This window comes from Curcuma longa, chromosome 10 (assembly GCF_044706935.1).
Source record: "Curcuma longa cultivar G26 ecotype Majalengka, Jawa Barat chromosome 10, ITB_CL_G26_1.1, whole genome shotgun sequence".
NCBI classification, from domain to species: Eukaryota; Viridiplantae; Streptophyta; class Magnoliopsida; order Zingiberales; family Zingiberaceae; genus Curcuma; species Curcuma longa.
In genome coordinates, this window is record NC_133870.1 from 3,305,377 (window position 1) to 3,322,159 (window position 16,783).

Sequence of the window (16,783 nt, forward strand, 5' to 3'; positions counted from 1 at the left end):
CCCCCCCTCTAGCGAACCAACCGATCCTAACACTTAGTGTATGCTTTACGTCACTGTTGACTCCTTCTGGTAGTCTTGTATCTAGCTTGATTATAAAATTTATAAACTTCTGCATTTTCATTATCACCCCAATATAATATATAACCATCTCTGCAAACATCAATTCTTTTCACTAGAAGACCTAAGTTTTTGACGAGTTTTATGTGATCATGCGGCAATGTCTCTCTAATAACTTGAACAAAATCATTAAAACAATCTTCAGGCACATTATGTTCTGATTTGATATTCAACAGTCTTGTTGTAAGAGATAGTTTAGTATGATTGTCACAACTAGCCCACAATGATTCATCTGCAACACTCAATAATTCTTGAAATTTGAGATATGATTCATTATTCAAATTTTCACCAACTCCTGGTACTTGTATCTCCTCCAACGGTAATGCATAAGGAGTAAACATTTGTTCAACTATTGGAGGAAAATTAGAACTTAGACCACTCGGTTCAGCAATGAAATTCTGACCCGCTGCATCAGTTATCATCCTCTGATATGGATTAAATTGATCATAATAACTCTGATCTCTCATGACCGAGTCTTGTATGTTTTGTCAATAATCCTCATCAGATATGAACGATTTACCATAACAAGTCCAATTATAGTAATTGGGAGTGGAACCAAATCTACAAAGATATTCTCAAACTTTATCACACTGTAAAAATTTACCATTATATTCTGATTTGATATTCAACAGTCTTGCTGTAAGAGATGGTTTAGTATGATTGTCACAACTAGCCCACAATGATTCATCTACAGCACTCAATAATTCTTGAAATTTGAGATATGATTCATTATTCAAATTTTCACCAACTCTTGGTACTTGTATCTCCTCCAACGGTGATGCATAAGGAGTAAACATTTGTTCAACTATTGGAGGAAAACTAGAACTTGGACCACTCGATTCAGCAATGAAATTCTGACCCGCTGCATCAGTTATCATCCTCTGATATGGATTAAATTGATCATAATAACTCTGATCTCTCATGACCGAGTCTTGTATGTTTTGTCAATAATCCTCATCAGATATGAACAATTTACCATGATAAGTCCAATTATAGTAATTGGGAGTGGAACCAAATCTACAAAGATATTCTCAAACTTTATCACACTGTAAAAATTTACCATTGTGATACTTTCTATACGGACATCTTATCTTATCTTCATCCATAAACTCAACATTACTTAAAGCAAATTTCAAAAATTATTCTAACCCCACAACAAATTTATTAGTTAAACCTCTACGTTCAGGTAAATTTTTTTTATACATTCAACTTCTTACTTTCTGTATTTTTCCTAAACCTAAAAATTTTAACATATTAAAATAAAATTAATTTTTACTTAATTATAATAATTTTAATTTTATCTACTATAAATAAAAATTATTACATATTTTTCTCATCAATTACATAAACATAATTAATTCCTACTAAATTAGAATAATAAACACTAACATTCAAATAAAGATAATTATAACTAAATACTTTTTAATTTTCAAAAATAACTATAATTGTAAAAATTAATACTTAAAGTTGGTAAACAAAGACGAGTATCTCTCCAATTACTTTACGTCCACGCAAATTGTAAACATGCACAAATAACATTATAAAATCGATACTTAAATTTAATATGCACAAACAAAAACTACAAAAATTGAATTAGTTCCAAGCTTGCTGCCAGTGACCACTGAACGCGGCAACCACCGATCGCGGCCAACGGGCCGAAAACCAACCACGGCCAGTGGCCAGCAGCACCCAATATGGCCAGCGGTTTTAAATTTTTGGTCCTCTATAAAAGATTGTTATGGTATGAAACTCTAATCCTAACCTTCTTTTATGTTCTTTAATTGTGTTACCTTGATCCCATGATAACTTAGACATTGGAAGGGTTTCATCGGGACAACTTCCAATGAGTCCTCTGATGCATGTTAATCCATGAAGGAAAGCTTCATTAGCGAGGTTCAGAGGGCTAACAAATTTTGACCATAACAATAATATTGCTAAATTGTCATAAAAGGAAAAAAATTTGCAACAGGTTAAACACTGTTATAACTAATTGTTATAGATTACAACTTTTGCAATAGGACCTAGCATGTCACAACATGTTGTCATAGATAACCTAAAAATTTTACATATTCTTTAGTACATTTCAAAAGTTATGAATGAACAAAGAAAAAATAGTGATCAAGTATGTGAAAGATGCAACTATTAATTGTATATAGATAGTGATTGCTTGGATAACTCTTTCTTCTTTAGGTCAAGCACACTACATGTCAATAATAATAACCGCTAGCTTAGCAATTTGAATGTCTTTTTTAATCTTTACTTATTGTAAATTGTGAGAACTTAGTGAGTTATGCTATTAGATTTCTAAATAATGGATAAGGTGAATAAAAGGAGATGCAACCAATATTTCAAAATGAAATCAAGTTTTTGTTTTTTTTTACAACTTGTCTCTCTTTTAAAGCTAGCATGCAATTATAGGAGCATAACCGAAAACTTAACAATGCCTTCTCATAGTTTAGGAAGATCATGAATGTAAACTACAAAGTGATCAATGGAGGATATTTATTATGAAAGCATTATTGATAATAGAAAGATTCCAAGAAGGATAATTAAACATAGCAAACACAAATACATAGCATGATAAACAAGGCCAACCAGAACCACAAATGCACTTGGGGCTAACTAATGAATTAGGTTTACTGAGGAAGCTTGTTCAACTTGCAGTAAGCATAGTCCTTGTACATCTTAGTCTTATACTTTGCAGGAGTCTCATCACTGACTAGTTGTGGCAGCGGACCGATCTCCATCTCAGGGGGAGGGCTACAAAACACCGGCCACGACATCCTTGCCTTCTCTTTGTTCACAGTTGTCCTATGCAAAACACTCTTGTAATATCCATTGCTTAGTATCTACATAAACACATCATAAATTAAATGTTCGCGGAAGGTCAAGTCAGGTTAGGTTAGGTCAAGTAATTAACTAGACATGCACAAATTGAAACTTGGCAATTAGGATATTCGAAAATAACAAGTTGTTATGTATTTATATACCTCGATTTGGTCTCCTACGTGAACGATAATGGCATTAGGAATGTGTTTAGCATCGAACCAATGATCATCTTTGAAGACCTGAAGGCCGGGAACATCATTAGGCACCAAGATTGTGATCGCAGACATGTCGGTGTGGGCCACGACCCCTAAGGCCAAGTCCGGGCGCGGGCATGGAGGGTAGTAATTGATCTTAAGTAGGTACTCCAAGTTTTGTCCTCCAACAGACTGCATAAGCACATGATCTTCCAGTCCTAGTCCCTTTGATAGCATTATAAGAATTTTATTCAACAAAATACGCAAGTATTTGCTGTATTCCTCGTTCGCCTTCCTGTACAAGTTGATGATATGATTGTTAATTATATCTATATCACATATTTGTGTATAGTAAGAAATAGCTATAGTTGGTCCTCTACATTTCTTTTCTTTTGGTAATAATTAATGTGTACACCATCAGTTAACTTGTTCGATAAAAATACAACAAGAAAAAAAATGTTTCCAAGGTTCATTATATCATGTAAATGTTGATGATCTATCAAACTATGTTATATGTTTCATATATATATATATAAAATAAAAACCAACGTGACCTACAAAAAATGATTGTCATGCTCGATCTAAAAGAATAATAATTTTTATAGAATAAATATTTTTATATTTAATTATAAAAATAACTTTAAATTACAATTGTGATTCTCGGTTCTTTCATTCCAGGTATAGGATAGAAAAAAAAAAGAATAACCAGGATAGTAGCTAGTTATTCTTAGGAATATAATAGAATTATAAAAGAGAGAAAATGAGTAGCCTCCGGACTAATCCCAAGCTCCCCGGGCTATCTCCTTTTCTTCCTATATTTTTTAATTTTCTATAATAATTTTAAATGATAAATTTGTTGGGCCTCCGGGCTAAAGCCCAAGTAGATTGAGTGGCTCCGTCCTTGAAAGAGAGATGAGGAATATGTTTTTTTTCTTTAGATGAAAATTTAAAATAGATAAAGAATAGACATATGTATTGTCGGTAGAAATATTATAAAATATAAAAAAAATAATATGTTTATATAAAAATTTATTTGACTAATCTTACCCACACTATCTACCCAATCATTGTATTTTTACATGACTCAACTAATTTTAATCGACTGCCTAAACTATCAAACCCAATAAATTTGATTGTTCTTATTAATTAAATCTATAACTGTCCTGACCACTCTACTCACCCATCTGATTAAATCATTTGACAATATCAACCATCTAAATTGCCCATTGCTCGATTGGACCACTTGACTAGATCGATTTGATTGGTCTATCGCTATCCATTCCACGTGACACTTACAACCCATTCGATTAACCTAAACAATCATTGACCCGTCTAGCCCAAATTAAATGATTTGTCTATCTTGGATGATTTATCTAGTTTGATTGACTCATCATGTTAGACAGATTGGCTGACTTAAATTACCCTATGTAGTCCATCTGACTTGGTTGACTCTCCTTGACCTAGCTAGTCGCTTAAACCATCCGTCTTTTAGCGTCCTTGCAAATTTCTTTAAATCAGCTTATGAAATCTAAAAAGAATATAAAAAAATTATAACCAAGAATATTAACTACTAAAAAAAGGAAACACTAAGATTCTGTTTGATTAAAATAGAAGCACCCCTGAATGTGAAGCTTTCCATTCCAACTACCTACTGTTACACATGCATGCCATAAATTTATAAGAATAAAGTAAGATTGAGAATGAATGCCCTCGAGATATAACTGAATTGGTTATGATGCAATAGAGTTGTAAAAGAAGGTAAGAGTTTGAATCCTGATGATGAGTCAGACAATATCCTTCTGCGTCGTGATCAATTACAGTTTCTTAATTAGATCGTGTGGACTGTTAAAGTGGTGGATATTTTTTTTTTTTAGAAGAGATGCACTTACTCATTTTGAAGCCAACGTAACTACTCATGCATATATATTTGAATTAGTTACCTGTAGCCTCGAGGGATCTTTGGCCAGAAGGCGTAATTGATCGTGGTGGGCGGCCAGATGTTGTGGAAGAGGAAGTCGACCCAGGCCTTCTTCCCCTCCAGGTCCTTCTGCAGCTTGGTGCCGTAGCCCTCCGTGCTCCCCGGCGTGCCCGCGTACTTCTCCTTCTCCTCCTGCGGCAGCTCGAAGAAGGCCTTCCCCACCCGCTGCAGCTCGCGCACCACCTCCGCCGGGATGCCGTGGTTGACCACCTGGAAGATCCCCCACTCCCTGGCCGCCGCGGCGACCCGGCTCGCCAGCGCCCCCTGGTCGGCCGCCTCGCCGGCGAGGTCGACCACGGGGATCTCCGGGGCCGGGCCGCGGTACGTGGTGAAGCCCGGCTGCTCGTGCTCCGGCCGCACGAACTCCGACGGGATGTCGTCGCTCAGCGAGGCGATCGTCTGAACGCGCTCCACCTCCATTAATTGAGCTAGACTGTGAATAAGGCGGTGGTGCATGGCATGGGCTCTGAGTTTTAAATTGCGCAGGCAGGTCGTCGGTGCGAGGGTAAATGCTTCATCGGACAGAGACTTTTCCTTTTGCGATTATTCATGTCGCATACGTGCCTGCATGGCGTTCACTTGTTGCAACTACCAAAAGCAAACAGAAATGAATTGAAGAACCCTCGCAGCGCCGCGTTGGTAGTGCTTTTTCTAGAAGCTCTACGGTCCCAAAAGTAAACAGTACTTTTTCCGATTCATTTTGAAGCTAAATAATTTTTTTAAAATTTTATTTATTAAATAAATTTAAACATCAAATTTATATATATATTTCTATATATATATATATATCTATATATATATGGCTGTGCTTTAATTTACTACTCCACCACACGAGCAATCCCACGACTCCTCCGACGTTCACTGCTTCTCCGCCGCTGTTCATCGTCGTCCGACCACCAACGGCCGCCGGACCGGATGCGTTGGAAGGCCAACTCGCCGGCGCTCCGGCCGGACCCGGATTCCCGCCGGATTGTGGCCGGAATCCGGCCGAAATCCGGCCAGAAACGTGACAGAGCCTCTGTTGGGCGATTCCGGCCGAAATCGGCCGGATTCCGGCCGAATCGCGGCCGGAGACCGGCTGCGGTCGACGCGCCGGCGCCGGGCGCGTCGACCGCGGCCGGTCTCCGGCTGCGATTCGGCCGGAATCCGGCCGATTTCGGCCGGAATCGCCCAACAGGTGCTGTTGGCCGATTCCGGCGGAAATCGGCCGGAATCCGGCCGAATCACGGCCGGAGACCGTTGTGATTCCAACGAATCCGAAATTGCGGCCAACGGTGATCGGACGGCGACGAACGGCGACGATGAATAGAGGAGGTCGGCTGTCGCAGTCGCGCGGCGTTTTACACCTATTTATTTTCTAAAACCACTCATGTGTAGTGGATTCATCACGAATTCATATCTATATGATTTTTCCATAATCTATTTATTTTTATATATTTTTCATCCTTTATGTTCATTAATCATTTTTTTATTAGAAGTGTTGATATACCTCTATATATATATGTATATATATATTAAAGTCGGCTTTCAAAATCTTCTCTATTAAAATTAAATTTTTGCGATTTTTAAAAGCTGTGTGTGTGTTTGAATCGAGATCAAGAGCAATCCCACGTCAATGTTCTCAAGCAATACTTGAAATGAGGAATCGAAGGAGGACACGTCACGTTTTACACCTATTTATCTTTAAATATAAATATCTTATTTTATCTCATATATTAACATGATATTCAATATCTATCTCGTATCTTATTTAATATAAGTAGAGGAGGATTAAAGGTTATTCATTAAGAAAGGAAATAGAAAAAATTTGAATATTAAGAATTGGAAGACTTTCACTAAATTGATATTATGTCAAGAGACTATAAGATTTGAAATGCTTCAGTCATTAATGGATTTGACACATCTTTCCATGAACGGTTTACTACAGACTAAATATATATTATAGTGGATCTATTCACCCTTCATTAACCACACTTTCACTCCTACATTGACTCACTCTTGCTCCTCACAAAACACAAATGAAATCTCCCAACCAACAGGTATGCACTCATCCATCACTCGCTCAAGCTACATTCTCTCCTCTCACCAATTAATACAAGCTCAACCATTCCTTAGGACCCAGATTGGTCCACACACACAGCATAGTAGCCATCACCACATCTCGGAGTGAAACCACCACCCAACGCTAGTGAATCTCCATCCAGAGCCACCACGACACTCCAACAAAGGTCCACTCAGCATTCATGCTGAAGCAATGCTATCCTTGACAAAGTGCCAGATCCGAGTATACATCAAGCACCCAGTAGATATGGATCTGTATCTTCCTAAAAGTCAACTCAGCATCAAGTCATACGCTCTCAAACATGCTTATGGTTCCTTGCCTACCAGATATAATGCACAAGAGCAAACATGACAAGATGATGTGCCCTGGTTAGGATGGAAGCCCCCCAATACTAATGTCTGTAAATATGCAGCATACGTCGATAAGTAGTCATCGTCTCATCTGTAGTCACAACCTAATTCTACCCCATATCTGACTAGTTTGCCTAGATCGAAAAAACACATGATCTAGTGTCTCCGCATCCTAATGGCAGAAAATGCATCTTCTTTCGTCTAGATAGTCATGTCTATCACGTGTAGGTAGCCTTCTATGCGCTAGTAGCCATAGTGTGAAAGCATAGTTGGGCTGAAGGTAACCTTGCCAAACTATCATCGCCCATGCCTTCCAGGGCCTTACATCTCTAACATGATCGTAAGCCCACTGGACCATCTTCCACTTACTAAACCATGTGGTCAAGGCTTGCCCCTGCGACCTCTAAGCTTCTTGTGAAGGCCAGAATAGGATTTCTGATACTTAACAACTCTTTTATGAGTGGTGAGTCTATGTATCTAACTTGCTACTCCTATATCACATGTTGTTGTAAGTATGGATGATACACCCATCGAATCTATAATGTGTCTTACTTGTCCTATATACATTATAGTACCTTGGCCAGTAATGCAAGGTTTCATGTCTTTAAATCCCTCAATCCAAAATCACCTTCGGCTTTGGGCCGACATAACTCTAACCATGCTATAGGGGAGCATTTAGAAGTCCAATGAAGATGCTATATATGTGCTCCATGTTGTTGCAATCATGCCCATAAGTTATATTTTGATGTTTGACATCAATAAATTTTAGAGCACAAGATGAGAAATCTAACTTGTGCGTCAAGTGTGCAGGAAAGCCCTTACAGGGTAAGGCAAGTGTGTAGGAAAGTCCTTACAGGGTAAGGCAAATGAAGGAAAGTTCAAGAGGGTTGAGGAGCGAGCTTTTGGCATGAGAAAGTCCTTACGGGGTAAGGTAAATGATGAAAAGTCCTTGCGGTGAAAAGATCGGACGTAAGACAAATTGAGGAAAGTCCAAGAGGGTCGAGGAGTGAACTCTTGGCACGAGAAAGTCCTTACGATGTAAAGCAAATGAAGATCAAGAAGGTCGACGATCAGAATCTTGATCAAGCGAGGAAAGAATTCGGTAAGACTTTATATCAGCCACTCAATCCTGGTGTCAGTCGACTGATACTAAAATACTACGTCTGATACTCTATCTTAGTCGACTGAAAATCACGCTAGTCGAGTGAGTTTCTCTGATCAGTCGACTGATTCTCAAAGTCAGTCGATTGAAATTATTTCGAGAGCAAACAGAAGAGAATCGACTCGACTGGATCTGTACATTAGTCGACTGGGATTGATAGACTCGACTGGATCTTTGAATCAGTCTACTATCACTGTTTTGGAAGCAAACAGAAGGTAAAATGACTCGATTAATTATTCACATCAGTCGACTGATAGCATAACAGTCGACTGATGGGAAAAATCAATCGATTGAGATTTGAAATTCCGACAGAATCAGGCGTGACTTCAACAGTTCAGTGGTCGTTTTTAAGACATTGACCAAATCAGTCGACTGGCATGGTAAAACCAGTCGACTGATGACCTAAAAACTGAACTGGTTTAAATGGTGAAAGTTCTTCGTGGAAGAACACACCAATACTATTTATGCTAAAGTGCTTGTGCTCTAGTGATCAAGAAATCAGCTAGTGTTCATCCCCAAAAGCTTGGAGCAACCTTTTGAAGAAGAAGAAACATTCTCATCATATTGTGTAACATCTTTTCACTACTTCTTCTTTGTGTTGTTTGGTTGTTTGTATACAACTTGTAATCTGTTGTAAGAAGATTTCTCCGCGTTCGGGGTTTGTCCGAGAAGGAGAAGATATAGTGGAAAAATGAGCTGAATGAAGACCCTTGGATTAGTCGTCTCAAGGAAGCGGATACCAAGTAAATCCTTCTTGTTAGCATTGTTAAGTTAGGAGGTTGTGTAGCGAGTAATTTCTTATTCGACAAAAGTTCAAACTTGATCAAATGGAGCTATTCAACCCCCTTTCTAGCTCACAAGGTCCTTACACTCCATAACTATAGTGGCCCCGACCTCGTGGGGTAACGGGTGAGCAAGGGCGGAGCCACACATATTCCTACCCGGGTTGTAGCCCGGGGGCCCATTCAAAATTGCATAAGATGAAAGAGAGAAGGCAAGTGAAAAAAATAAAAAAAATAATTTCTATTATAACTCAGGTAGTTTTTTTGTTAAACCATTTTAGCCCAGACACCCGTGTAAATCTGGCTCCGCCATTGCGGGTGAGGCTACTTTATGGGTCGATGGTCCTACATCATCAAAAATTTGAGTACTACGATGCATATAATATGCTTGCGAAAGAATCGAATCTTCGTTGAATGATTATCCCGTCTTATCATTTACCGTCACACCATGCCAAAGAGAGAGGGGGGAGGAGTGGGCAATGGTCGAATTTTGGCAAAGTCGAGATAATACTTTCTTCGTAATGATCAACTATAATTTTTTGATTTATCTTTTTATAGATGATCATGAGATTAATCGTGCAGAACCGTTGAGATGATTAATTTTATCTTTTATTAAAAAAGGGATGGAGGAGAGGGACCGAGATGGACCACGTGACCATCGTTGTCAAGGTGGAAGGTGCCATTGGGCGTTGCATAACGCAACACGTGGCACGGTGTCACGAGTAGTACGTTGAAGTGAAGGTAGCGTCACTGTCAACATTTTTTTCCTTGAAACCCATGCCTCTTATTGCTCTCATCAATATCCAATCTTCTTCTCACTTCCACTCAATCTAACTAAACCGTCGTGCTTTTGTCGACTTTCTTTTTCGATCAAATCGATTTCATACAATGTTTTGTCTCCAAACATTTGATTAAAAAATAACCTACTAATGAATTTTAAATGTGTATATGGATCATTTTTAATGCATCAACTTTTATACCATTTATTTTTTTGCTTGGTCCATCTCTATCTTTGCTAAATAAGGCATTAAAGAAGGCAGAGGTAGTGCCCAACTGGAATAATCCATTGATCCCTTCACTCATCAAGTAAATCCGTTACTTTATTGGCATGGGTGGACTTAAGTACAAGCGCTATCAAGGAACGATTCCATTACCTAAGAAGTTTGTCTGCTTGAAAAAATTCTTTAACAGTAGTAATGAAATCTAGTTTTACCACTCCATGCTTGTTTGAAGAATTTTGATCCACAGTCATTTGGTCTTGGGCTCTCTGATGATCTCCAATACTAAAAAGAGCTGCTTTGATTTTATCATACGCGGGTCTTCTGATCATTTGTGTTTGTTGGTAAGTCGATAATACATGCACTTGTTGAATATATTCAGGCTGAAATCTGATCTCGGATAAATAGTTCGAAGCTGGCATTTGAAGCGGTTAACAAAGACTTGCACAACCTCTTCAAAGTAGGATGTGAGTTGCCTTTCCCTTTTCTTTTGCAAAAGGTAGAATCCGTCACTTCAACAGCTCTACACGGTCGGTCCCACGACCATCTTTGAGGAGGTAAATCGAGAAGCTACAATTGATCATGACGCAGGAGGGTATTGTCTTGGTTTCGTCGAGATTCAAACCTTTGCCTTCTTTTATAACTCTGCTCCATCATAGTGAATTGTCCTTCCCTCTACTTCCGCTACGGTGATTTCATTGCATTTATTGGTTCTTCTTACAAGACCATGAAACAAAAGATATATTTCTGTCCACACCTTTGAGATAAGTGACCTTGGCATGCTAGATATAAAAACTATATGCAGTCTCATTTAATTTTGAAGCTTCTTTTTGCAAGGCAGGCATGGTAGCCTTCATTCATAACACCATTGGTTAGCCTGCCCTTCATGTCGAACATCGTCTAACAAGCCCTTGCTGCCCTTTCAGCAATATACTGAGACTGCCTGACGTTAAGTTGATTTGATCAGTTGCAGTTTGTTCTTGAGGATGTATTGAGTTGGGTGTCTGTCTCCAATTTTGCTCTGCTATCTGTAGAAAATCTTCATGTTGCGCCCACAGGTTTTCATAAGTCATGTATCGATGATGCACTCACCTAGCTAAGGCAAGGCAAGGCAAAGCAAACCTAATGTTCAATGGTACATGTATTCCTTTCAAAGGTCTATCATATGAAATATATGAAGCCGCCCTGCATGAGAGTGATCATAGACACCTACCGTCCCCATGGGAGTTTGGATGATTTCTATAAGGGTGTTGCCAATGATAGATCAGAGGTCGATTCTCAATTGGTACGAAGCTCCGTTGGTTGCTTCACTCCTTGAAAACGCTACTATTATTAAGAGCAAAGTCTTCCGTGATTTACCTTTCTTTTAGAAAATGAGAGGGGCATCTTGGAGGGATTGCCGAGATGGGATTCATCTGTTGCCACCGATCAAACACTTACCAATTGAATTTCCTTAGCATGTCACATTCAATCGATGGTTCCCTAGAAACTCCACCTTTGTACTTGTTTAAGCACTACCATTTTATGATGCATGAGATAATAATCTATTACTATTTGATAGTCGAAGCATTGCATGTATCAAATTATCTATAATTATCGATGTCCTCGATATTATTGATCAAAGTGATTTAGTAATGGCCCCGGAACTATAATGCACTTTTATAGTTAATCAGTCGTCTACGAGCCGATTCTTAACTATAGTGTAATTATGGATTAATTTCCTCCAATGAAAAGATAATCTTGGAATGTTGACTATAGAGCGACGCGTTATTCGTACTTTTTGATTTATTTTGATAATCGATAAAAAATTTCTATAGAATTATATTGATCATCTTCAAAATTAATCAATTCAAAAAATTAGATATCTGAATTACAGTTGAATGCACATCTCACATCCTTTTAATTGATAAACTTATAAGTAATATAATGTGAGGTCAAAAATGAACCCTTATTTTCAAATCGGGTAAGATAAGAGTGTAGTATTAGAGCTTAAAATAAAAGGCTAAAATACAATGCCAATATTCAAAATTTAGATATTTAAAGTAGAGGTACGAGACATGCCTAACCACTTAGTAACTAATGGTTGAAGATGAATATGAACAAAGGTTTTATAGGTGATCATATAGATTTAATTTAGAATAACTGTTCTATTTTATTAAGGTTGTAAATATCATAAGTACCAAAACAATTTAAAAATTTATTAACTTTTAAAAAATACTCTCTGTAAATTTATTAGTGTTGAATTTGTAGCCTTTTCACTTTAGTGTAAAATTGCTATTTATTTAGGATTGCTATGTTTTATTATTCGAAATTATTATTTAAATTAAAAAGGAAGACAATAATAAAATAAAAATATTATAAAATATTTTAACATTAATTAAATCGTCCATATAAAAGAGATTTTTGCCACCTTCAAAATTAGCAAGGAAATGAAGGGAGACGTGACAGTGCCCTTGCCCTAGCAAGCTTACCGCCGACTCTGTTGTGCTCCTGCTCGCGCGAGCGGGACGATGTTTGCTTCTGGTCTCCGATTGGATCTCTCCCACAGGTCTCGCCAATCATTCATATGGGAGAATCGGCTTGGATCGGATGACTCTGTGCCAGAGCGGCGGCATCGCCGAGGCGATTCTGACTGGCGTTCCTTCAGTAGGGTCTGTCGTCTTCCAAGACCCAAACAAGTCCGGGAAAATAAATTTGCACTTGGCTATTGACTATGTCGTCTTTACCGCCGACGGATCGCCAGTCGCGGCCTCATTCACATGGCTGTGACCGCCCTCGATCTCATGAAATCTAACATGCAGGTGAGTGTGTTCATGTTAATAATGTCTTCGAGAGTTTGGATCATGCCTCTGCGGGATCCGGTTTTCTGGCATCTCGCGATCGACAACGCCAAAGTTATGATTTGACGAAGATCCATAATTTTTACTACTATTTAGTTCAACTCAAATTTCTCTTGGAATAATTTCAGATCTACCCGTCGAAGTACGAGAGCATCTCCACCTATTTGGGCTCTTGCTGAAAGAGCAAGGGGTCGGGGGTTTCTTCCGAAGATCGGTGCTGACACTACTAGGATACAACGCTCTAGGGAGTTGCAAGTTCGGATTCTTTTAGTTATTGAAGAAGTATCACTGTGATATCGTTGGCTTGGAGTATGCTATCAAATATAACACTCTAATCTACCTGTCTGGTTCTACTTCTGCCGAGGTGACTGCTGACGTTACTCCCTTCCCTTTTGAGGCTGTTAAAGTGCGAGTGCTGAGGATTTGCTTGAGATTTGAGTGATGGACTACCCAGGTTTGTTAAATCCGAAGGAGCATTGGTGTTATGATCTTTTCTTACTGGCTCTTGACTAAATTTTCATTTGATCTGCTTGATGGTTAAGATTTAGGTCTTAATGCAGGTTGTACTAGGTGGTTACTCTCACTTCAAGAATGTCAGATTTCTCATGAGTATATTTTTTTGATACACTCTTTGATTGTGATTAGCTTTTTATGATTGTTATTTTTGACTGTTGTCTATTCTTTCTAGATCATAAATGCATATTTGCCAAATGTCAAGATAAGTAAGCAAAAAAAGTGATGCAGGAGGATTCGTTAGATCTTTTCTATTATTTTTAATAAATTATCATTTTTATTCAATTTTAGAGTTTTTGGTAATTAGGGTATTTTTGGTAATTTTTATTTTTTGTATTTTAGGATTTTGAGTTTGTTTAGGGTCAAGTTGTTGATGAATAATATTTTTTGGCTGTGCTGTTAATTTCCCTATCTCTTGGTATTCTTTTGAATTAATAAGTTTTAAAAGATTATTTTTGACATTCACAATTGATTAACAAAATCAATAATACCCATAGGATCATCGCTATCTCGTTCGACGTTAGTTGGTAGAGCTCTAGGTCCTATGGATGGTCATCGTAGTCATGATCGTGGTCGTGATAGATAGGTTCTGGCTGAGAAAGTCTTGCATTGTGATTGTAACACCTAAGACGAGATCCTTGATCTACAAAGGAAAGTTACAAAATTAACTCAATGTCTGGCGGTGTTAGATTTTGAAGGTTGTAAGTTTCCTTATTTTAAGGCTAGTTCCACTCTTGAAAAATTTTTGATTTTCAATCGAGGAAAGATGTCTAAGCGCAAGTTTGGTTTCGAGGGATATGAGATCAACCGCTTTGCCATCTACAACTTCGAGAGAATGCTAGTCCTGCAGTGCCTCTACGTCTCCCTTTCCTCCTGTAGTGACGAAGACAACTATGAGGATGTGGACTTCGACAACATTGAGTACGACCAGTTCTACTCTCCCGATCGCCTGATCACAGGAGGTGGCGGAGACGATGATAAGATTGAAATATTTGGTGATCCAGTTTACGACGACGATGATTTTGATGAAGATGAAGAGGAGAGTTGTTCTGAAGAAAAGTGCACCGATGTTTTTTTTACTAGAACAGAACAATGAAATTAATCAAAGGCTTAACAGTCAGAAGAGAAAGTTATTCAAATTGTGTGATAAAGACTCGCAATGCCAAAATTTTTAGAAAGTAGTTATGATCATTAGCTTATGCTGAAAGGTAATGACAAGTCTTCAATAAACCCCAAAAGCTAGTTCTTTTGATGGGAATTGTATCAATTTGGAGCAAGAATCAGACAAAGTGAGCGTAAGATGTCGTTTACAGCTCTCCCTATCTGTTTTGAGCCGACCTAGTGCCCCTGCCCTTCTTTCACACCATGAGATGGATGTTTCTAGGGATTCTCCCCCACTACCAACTTCTGCTGATGGCAGCCATACTATTGTATTTGACAGTGAGCATATTGTTTTCCCATTTGAAGGTGGTAGTATGGATAGAATGACGATTTCAAGTACAATTTCTCCTGAAGTTGATGATGAATGGCCTGTTGCGGCCAACGAAGAGACACTAGAAAATGAGTGCCATACATTTTCAGACATAGCTGAAGTGCATGAAGGTGACAATAATAATCTTCATCTGGTTCAGGATATGGAAGATTTACAATTTGATACACAAACTTGCAATATGGAACAAGTAATTCTTGGATTTAATGAAGGGGTTGAAATTAAACTTCCAAATATAGATAGCTTTCAGATATCTTCTAGCAACAGTGAAAAGGAATTTAATTTACATGTAATCCCTACAGCTTGCTTGGAAGAATTGATTACTAATGGTGAAATATTTGCTAGGAGCACTACTGATAAAAATATGATGCTTTAAATTGACTTTGATTTATCAGCAAAAGTGCAATGGTTGTCGTTAGATTTTTACCGAGTTAATATCAGATGATTTTCCTCCTACATTACCACCTGATACTATTCTAAATTCGAGGATGAGCTTTTTGTAATCCAGGGTGATTGATGCAGGAGGATTCGTTGAATCTTTTTTATTATTTTTAGTAAATTTTCATTTTAAATAATTTTTAGGGTTTTTGGTAATTAGGATATTTTTGATAATTTTTAACTTTTATATTTTAGGATTTTGAATCTATTTAGGATTATGTTGGTGATGAATAATATTTTTTTACAGTGTCGTTTATTTTTCTATCTTTTGATATTCAAATCAATAGGTTTTAGAAAATTATTTTCGACGTTCGCAGTCAATCAACGGAGTCAATATTGTTCGCAGGATAATTTTATCCTGTCCGATGTCAAGTTTTTTTTTTTTTCATGTTCTTGTTGTTCTTGATGAAAATTGTTACGAAGAAATGTGGTTCATCTATCATGATAACTGTCATGCTTGTAACTTGCAAGTGTCACAATTGTCATTCCTATTGATCCTTTTTGTTACTAGGGAAATCTTATATGGATGAATTTGACAATCCTATCCACTCTAGATTTTTTTTTTTTCTATTTTTGGTTTCTTCTTGAGTCACATTCCCTTTGAATATTGATACAAGTAAATTAAGCCATGGTTTCAACTATTTGGATTGACTACTAGATGTTACTCTATGACTGACCTCTATTGAAGAAATTCTCATTAGCAATACATGTTAATTTATCTAATCGCATTTGTTTACATTGACAGTGGTATATTTTCTTATATTTACTATTGCTTTTTGATTAAGAGATCCAGATGACTATTTTTTATCAATTTACTATTTTTAGGAAAAAAAGTATGGACCAAGTTAAGTAAATTTTCAATAGCAGTTTTAAATTTCTCCAAAATTACATTTATGCAATTTCAAGAATGAACATGCGTTAGTGTTAAGCTTCCTTGTATAATACCTTTGACCATTGCACTCTTCCCATTGGCGATGGTACATAATTAAAACTATCTGCATTTCCTGCTTTTTATTCTCTAACTTTGTCAT

General features: G+C 37.6%; 1 protein-coding gene and 1 pseudogene across 1 annotated transcript; one reads left to right on the top strand and one right to left on the bottom strand.

Annotated features, from left to right (window-relative positions):
• Positions 1-2,711: 2,711 nt before the first annotated feature.
• LOC141835958 (flavonol synthase 1-like) lies at positions 2,712-5,538 on the bottom strand. The gene is made up of 3 exons (XM_074723370.1): positions 5,081-5,538; positions 3,108-3,435; positions 2,712-2,966 (listed from the first exon to the last, which is right to left on the bottom strand). The coding sequence occupies exons 1-3, from the start codon at positions 5,536-5,538 to the stop codon at positions 2,754-2,756; spliced, it is 999 nt and encodes a 332-aa protein (XP_074579471.1). The 3' UTR covers positions 2,712-2,753.
• A 7,370-nt stretch (positions 5,539-12,908) lies between these two features.
• LOC141836359 (mitochondrial phosphate carrier protein 3, mitochondrial-like) lies at positions 12,909-13,956 on the top strand (annotated as a pseudogene).
• The last annotated feature ends 2,827 nt before the right edge of the window (positions 13,957-16,783 follow it).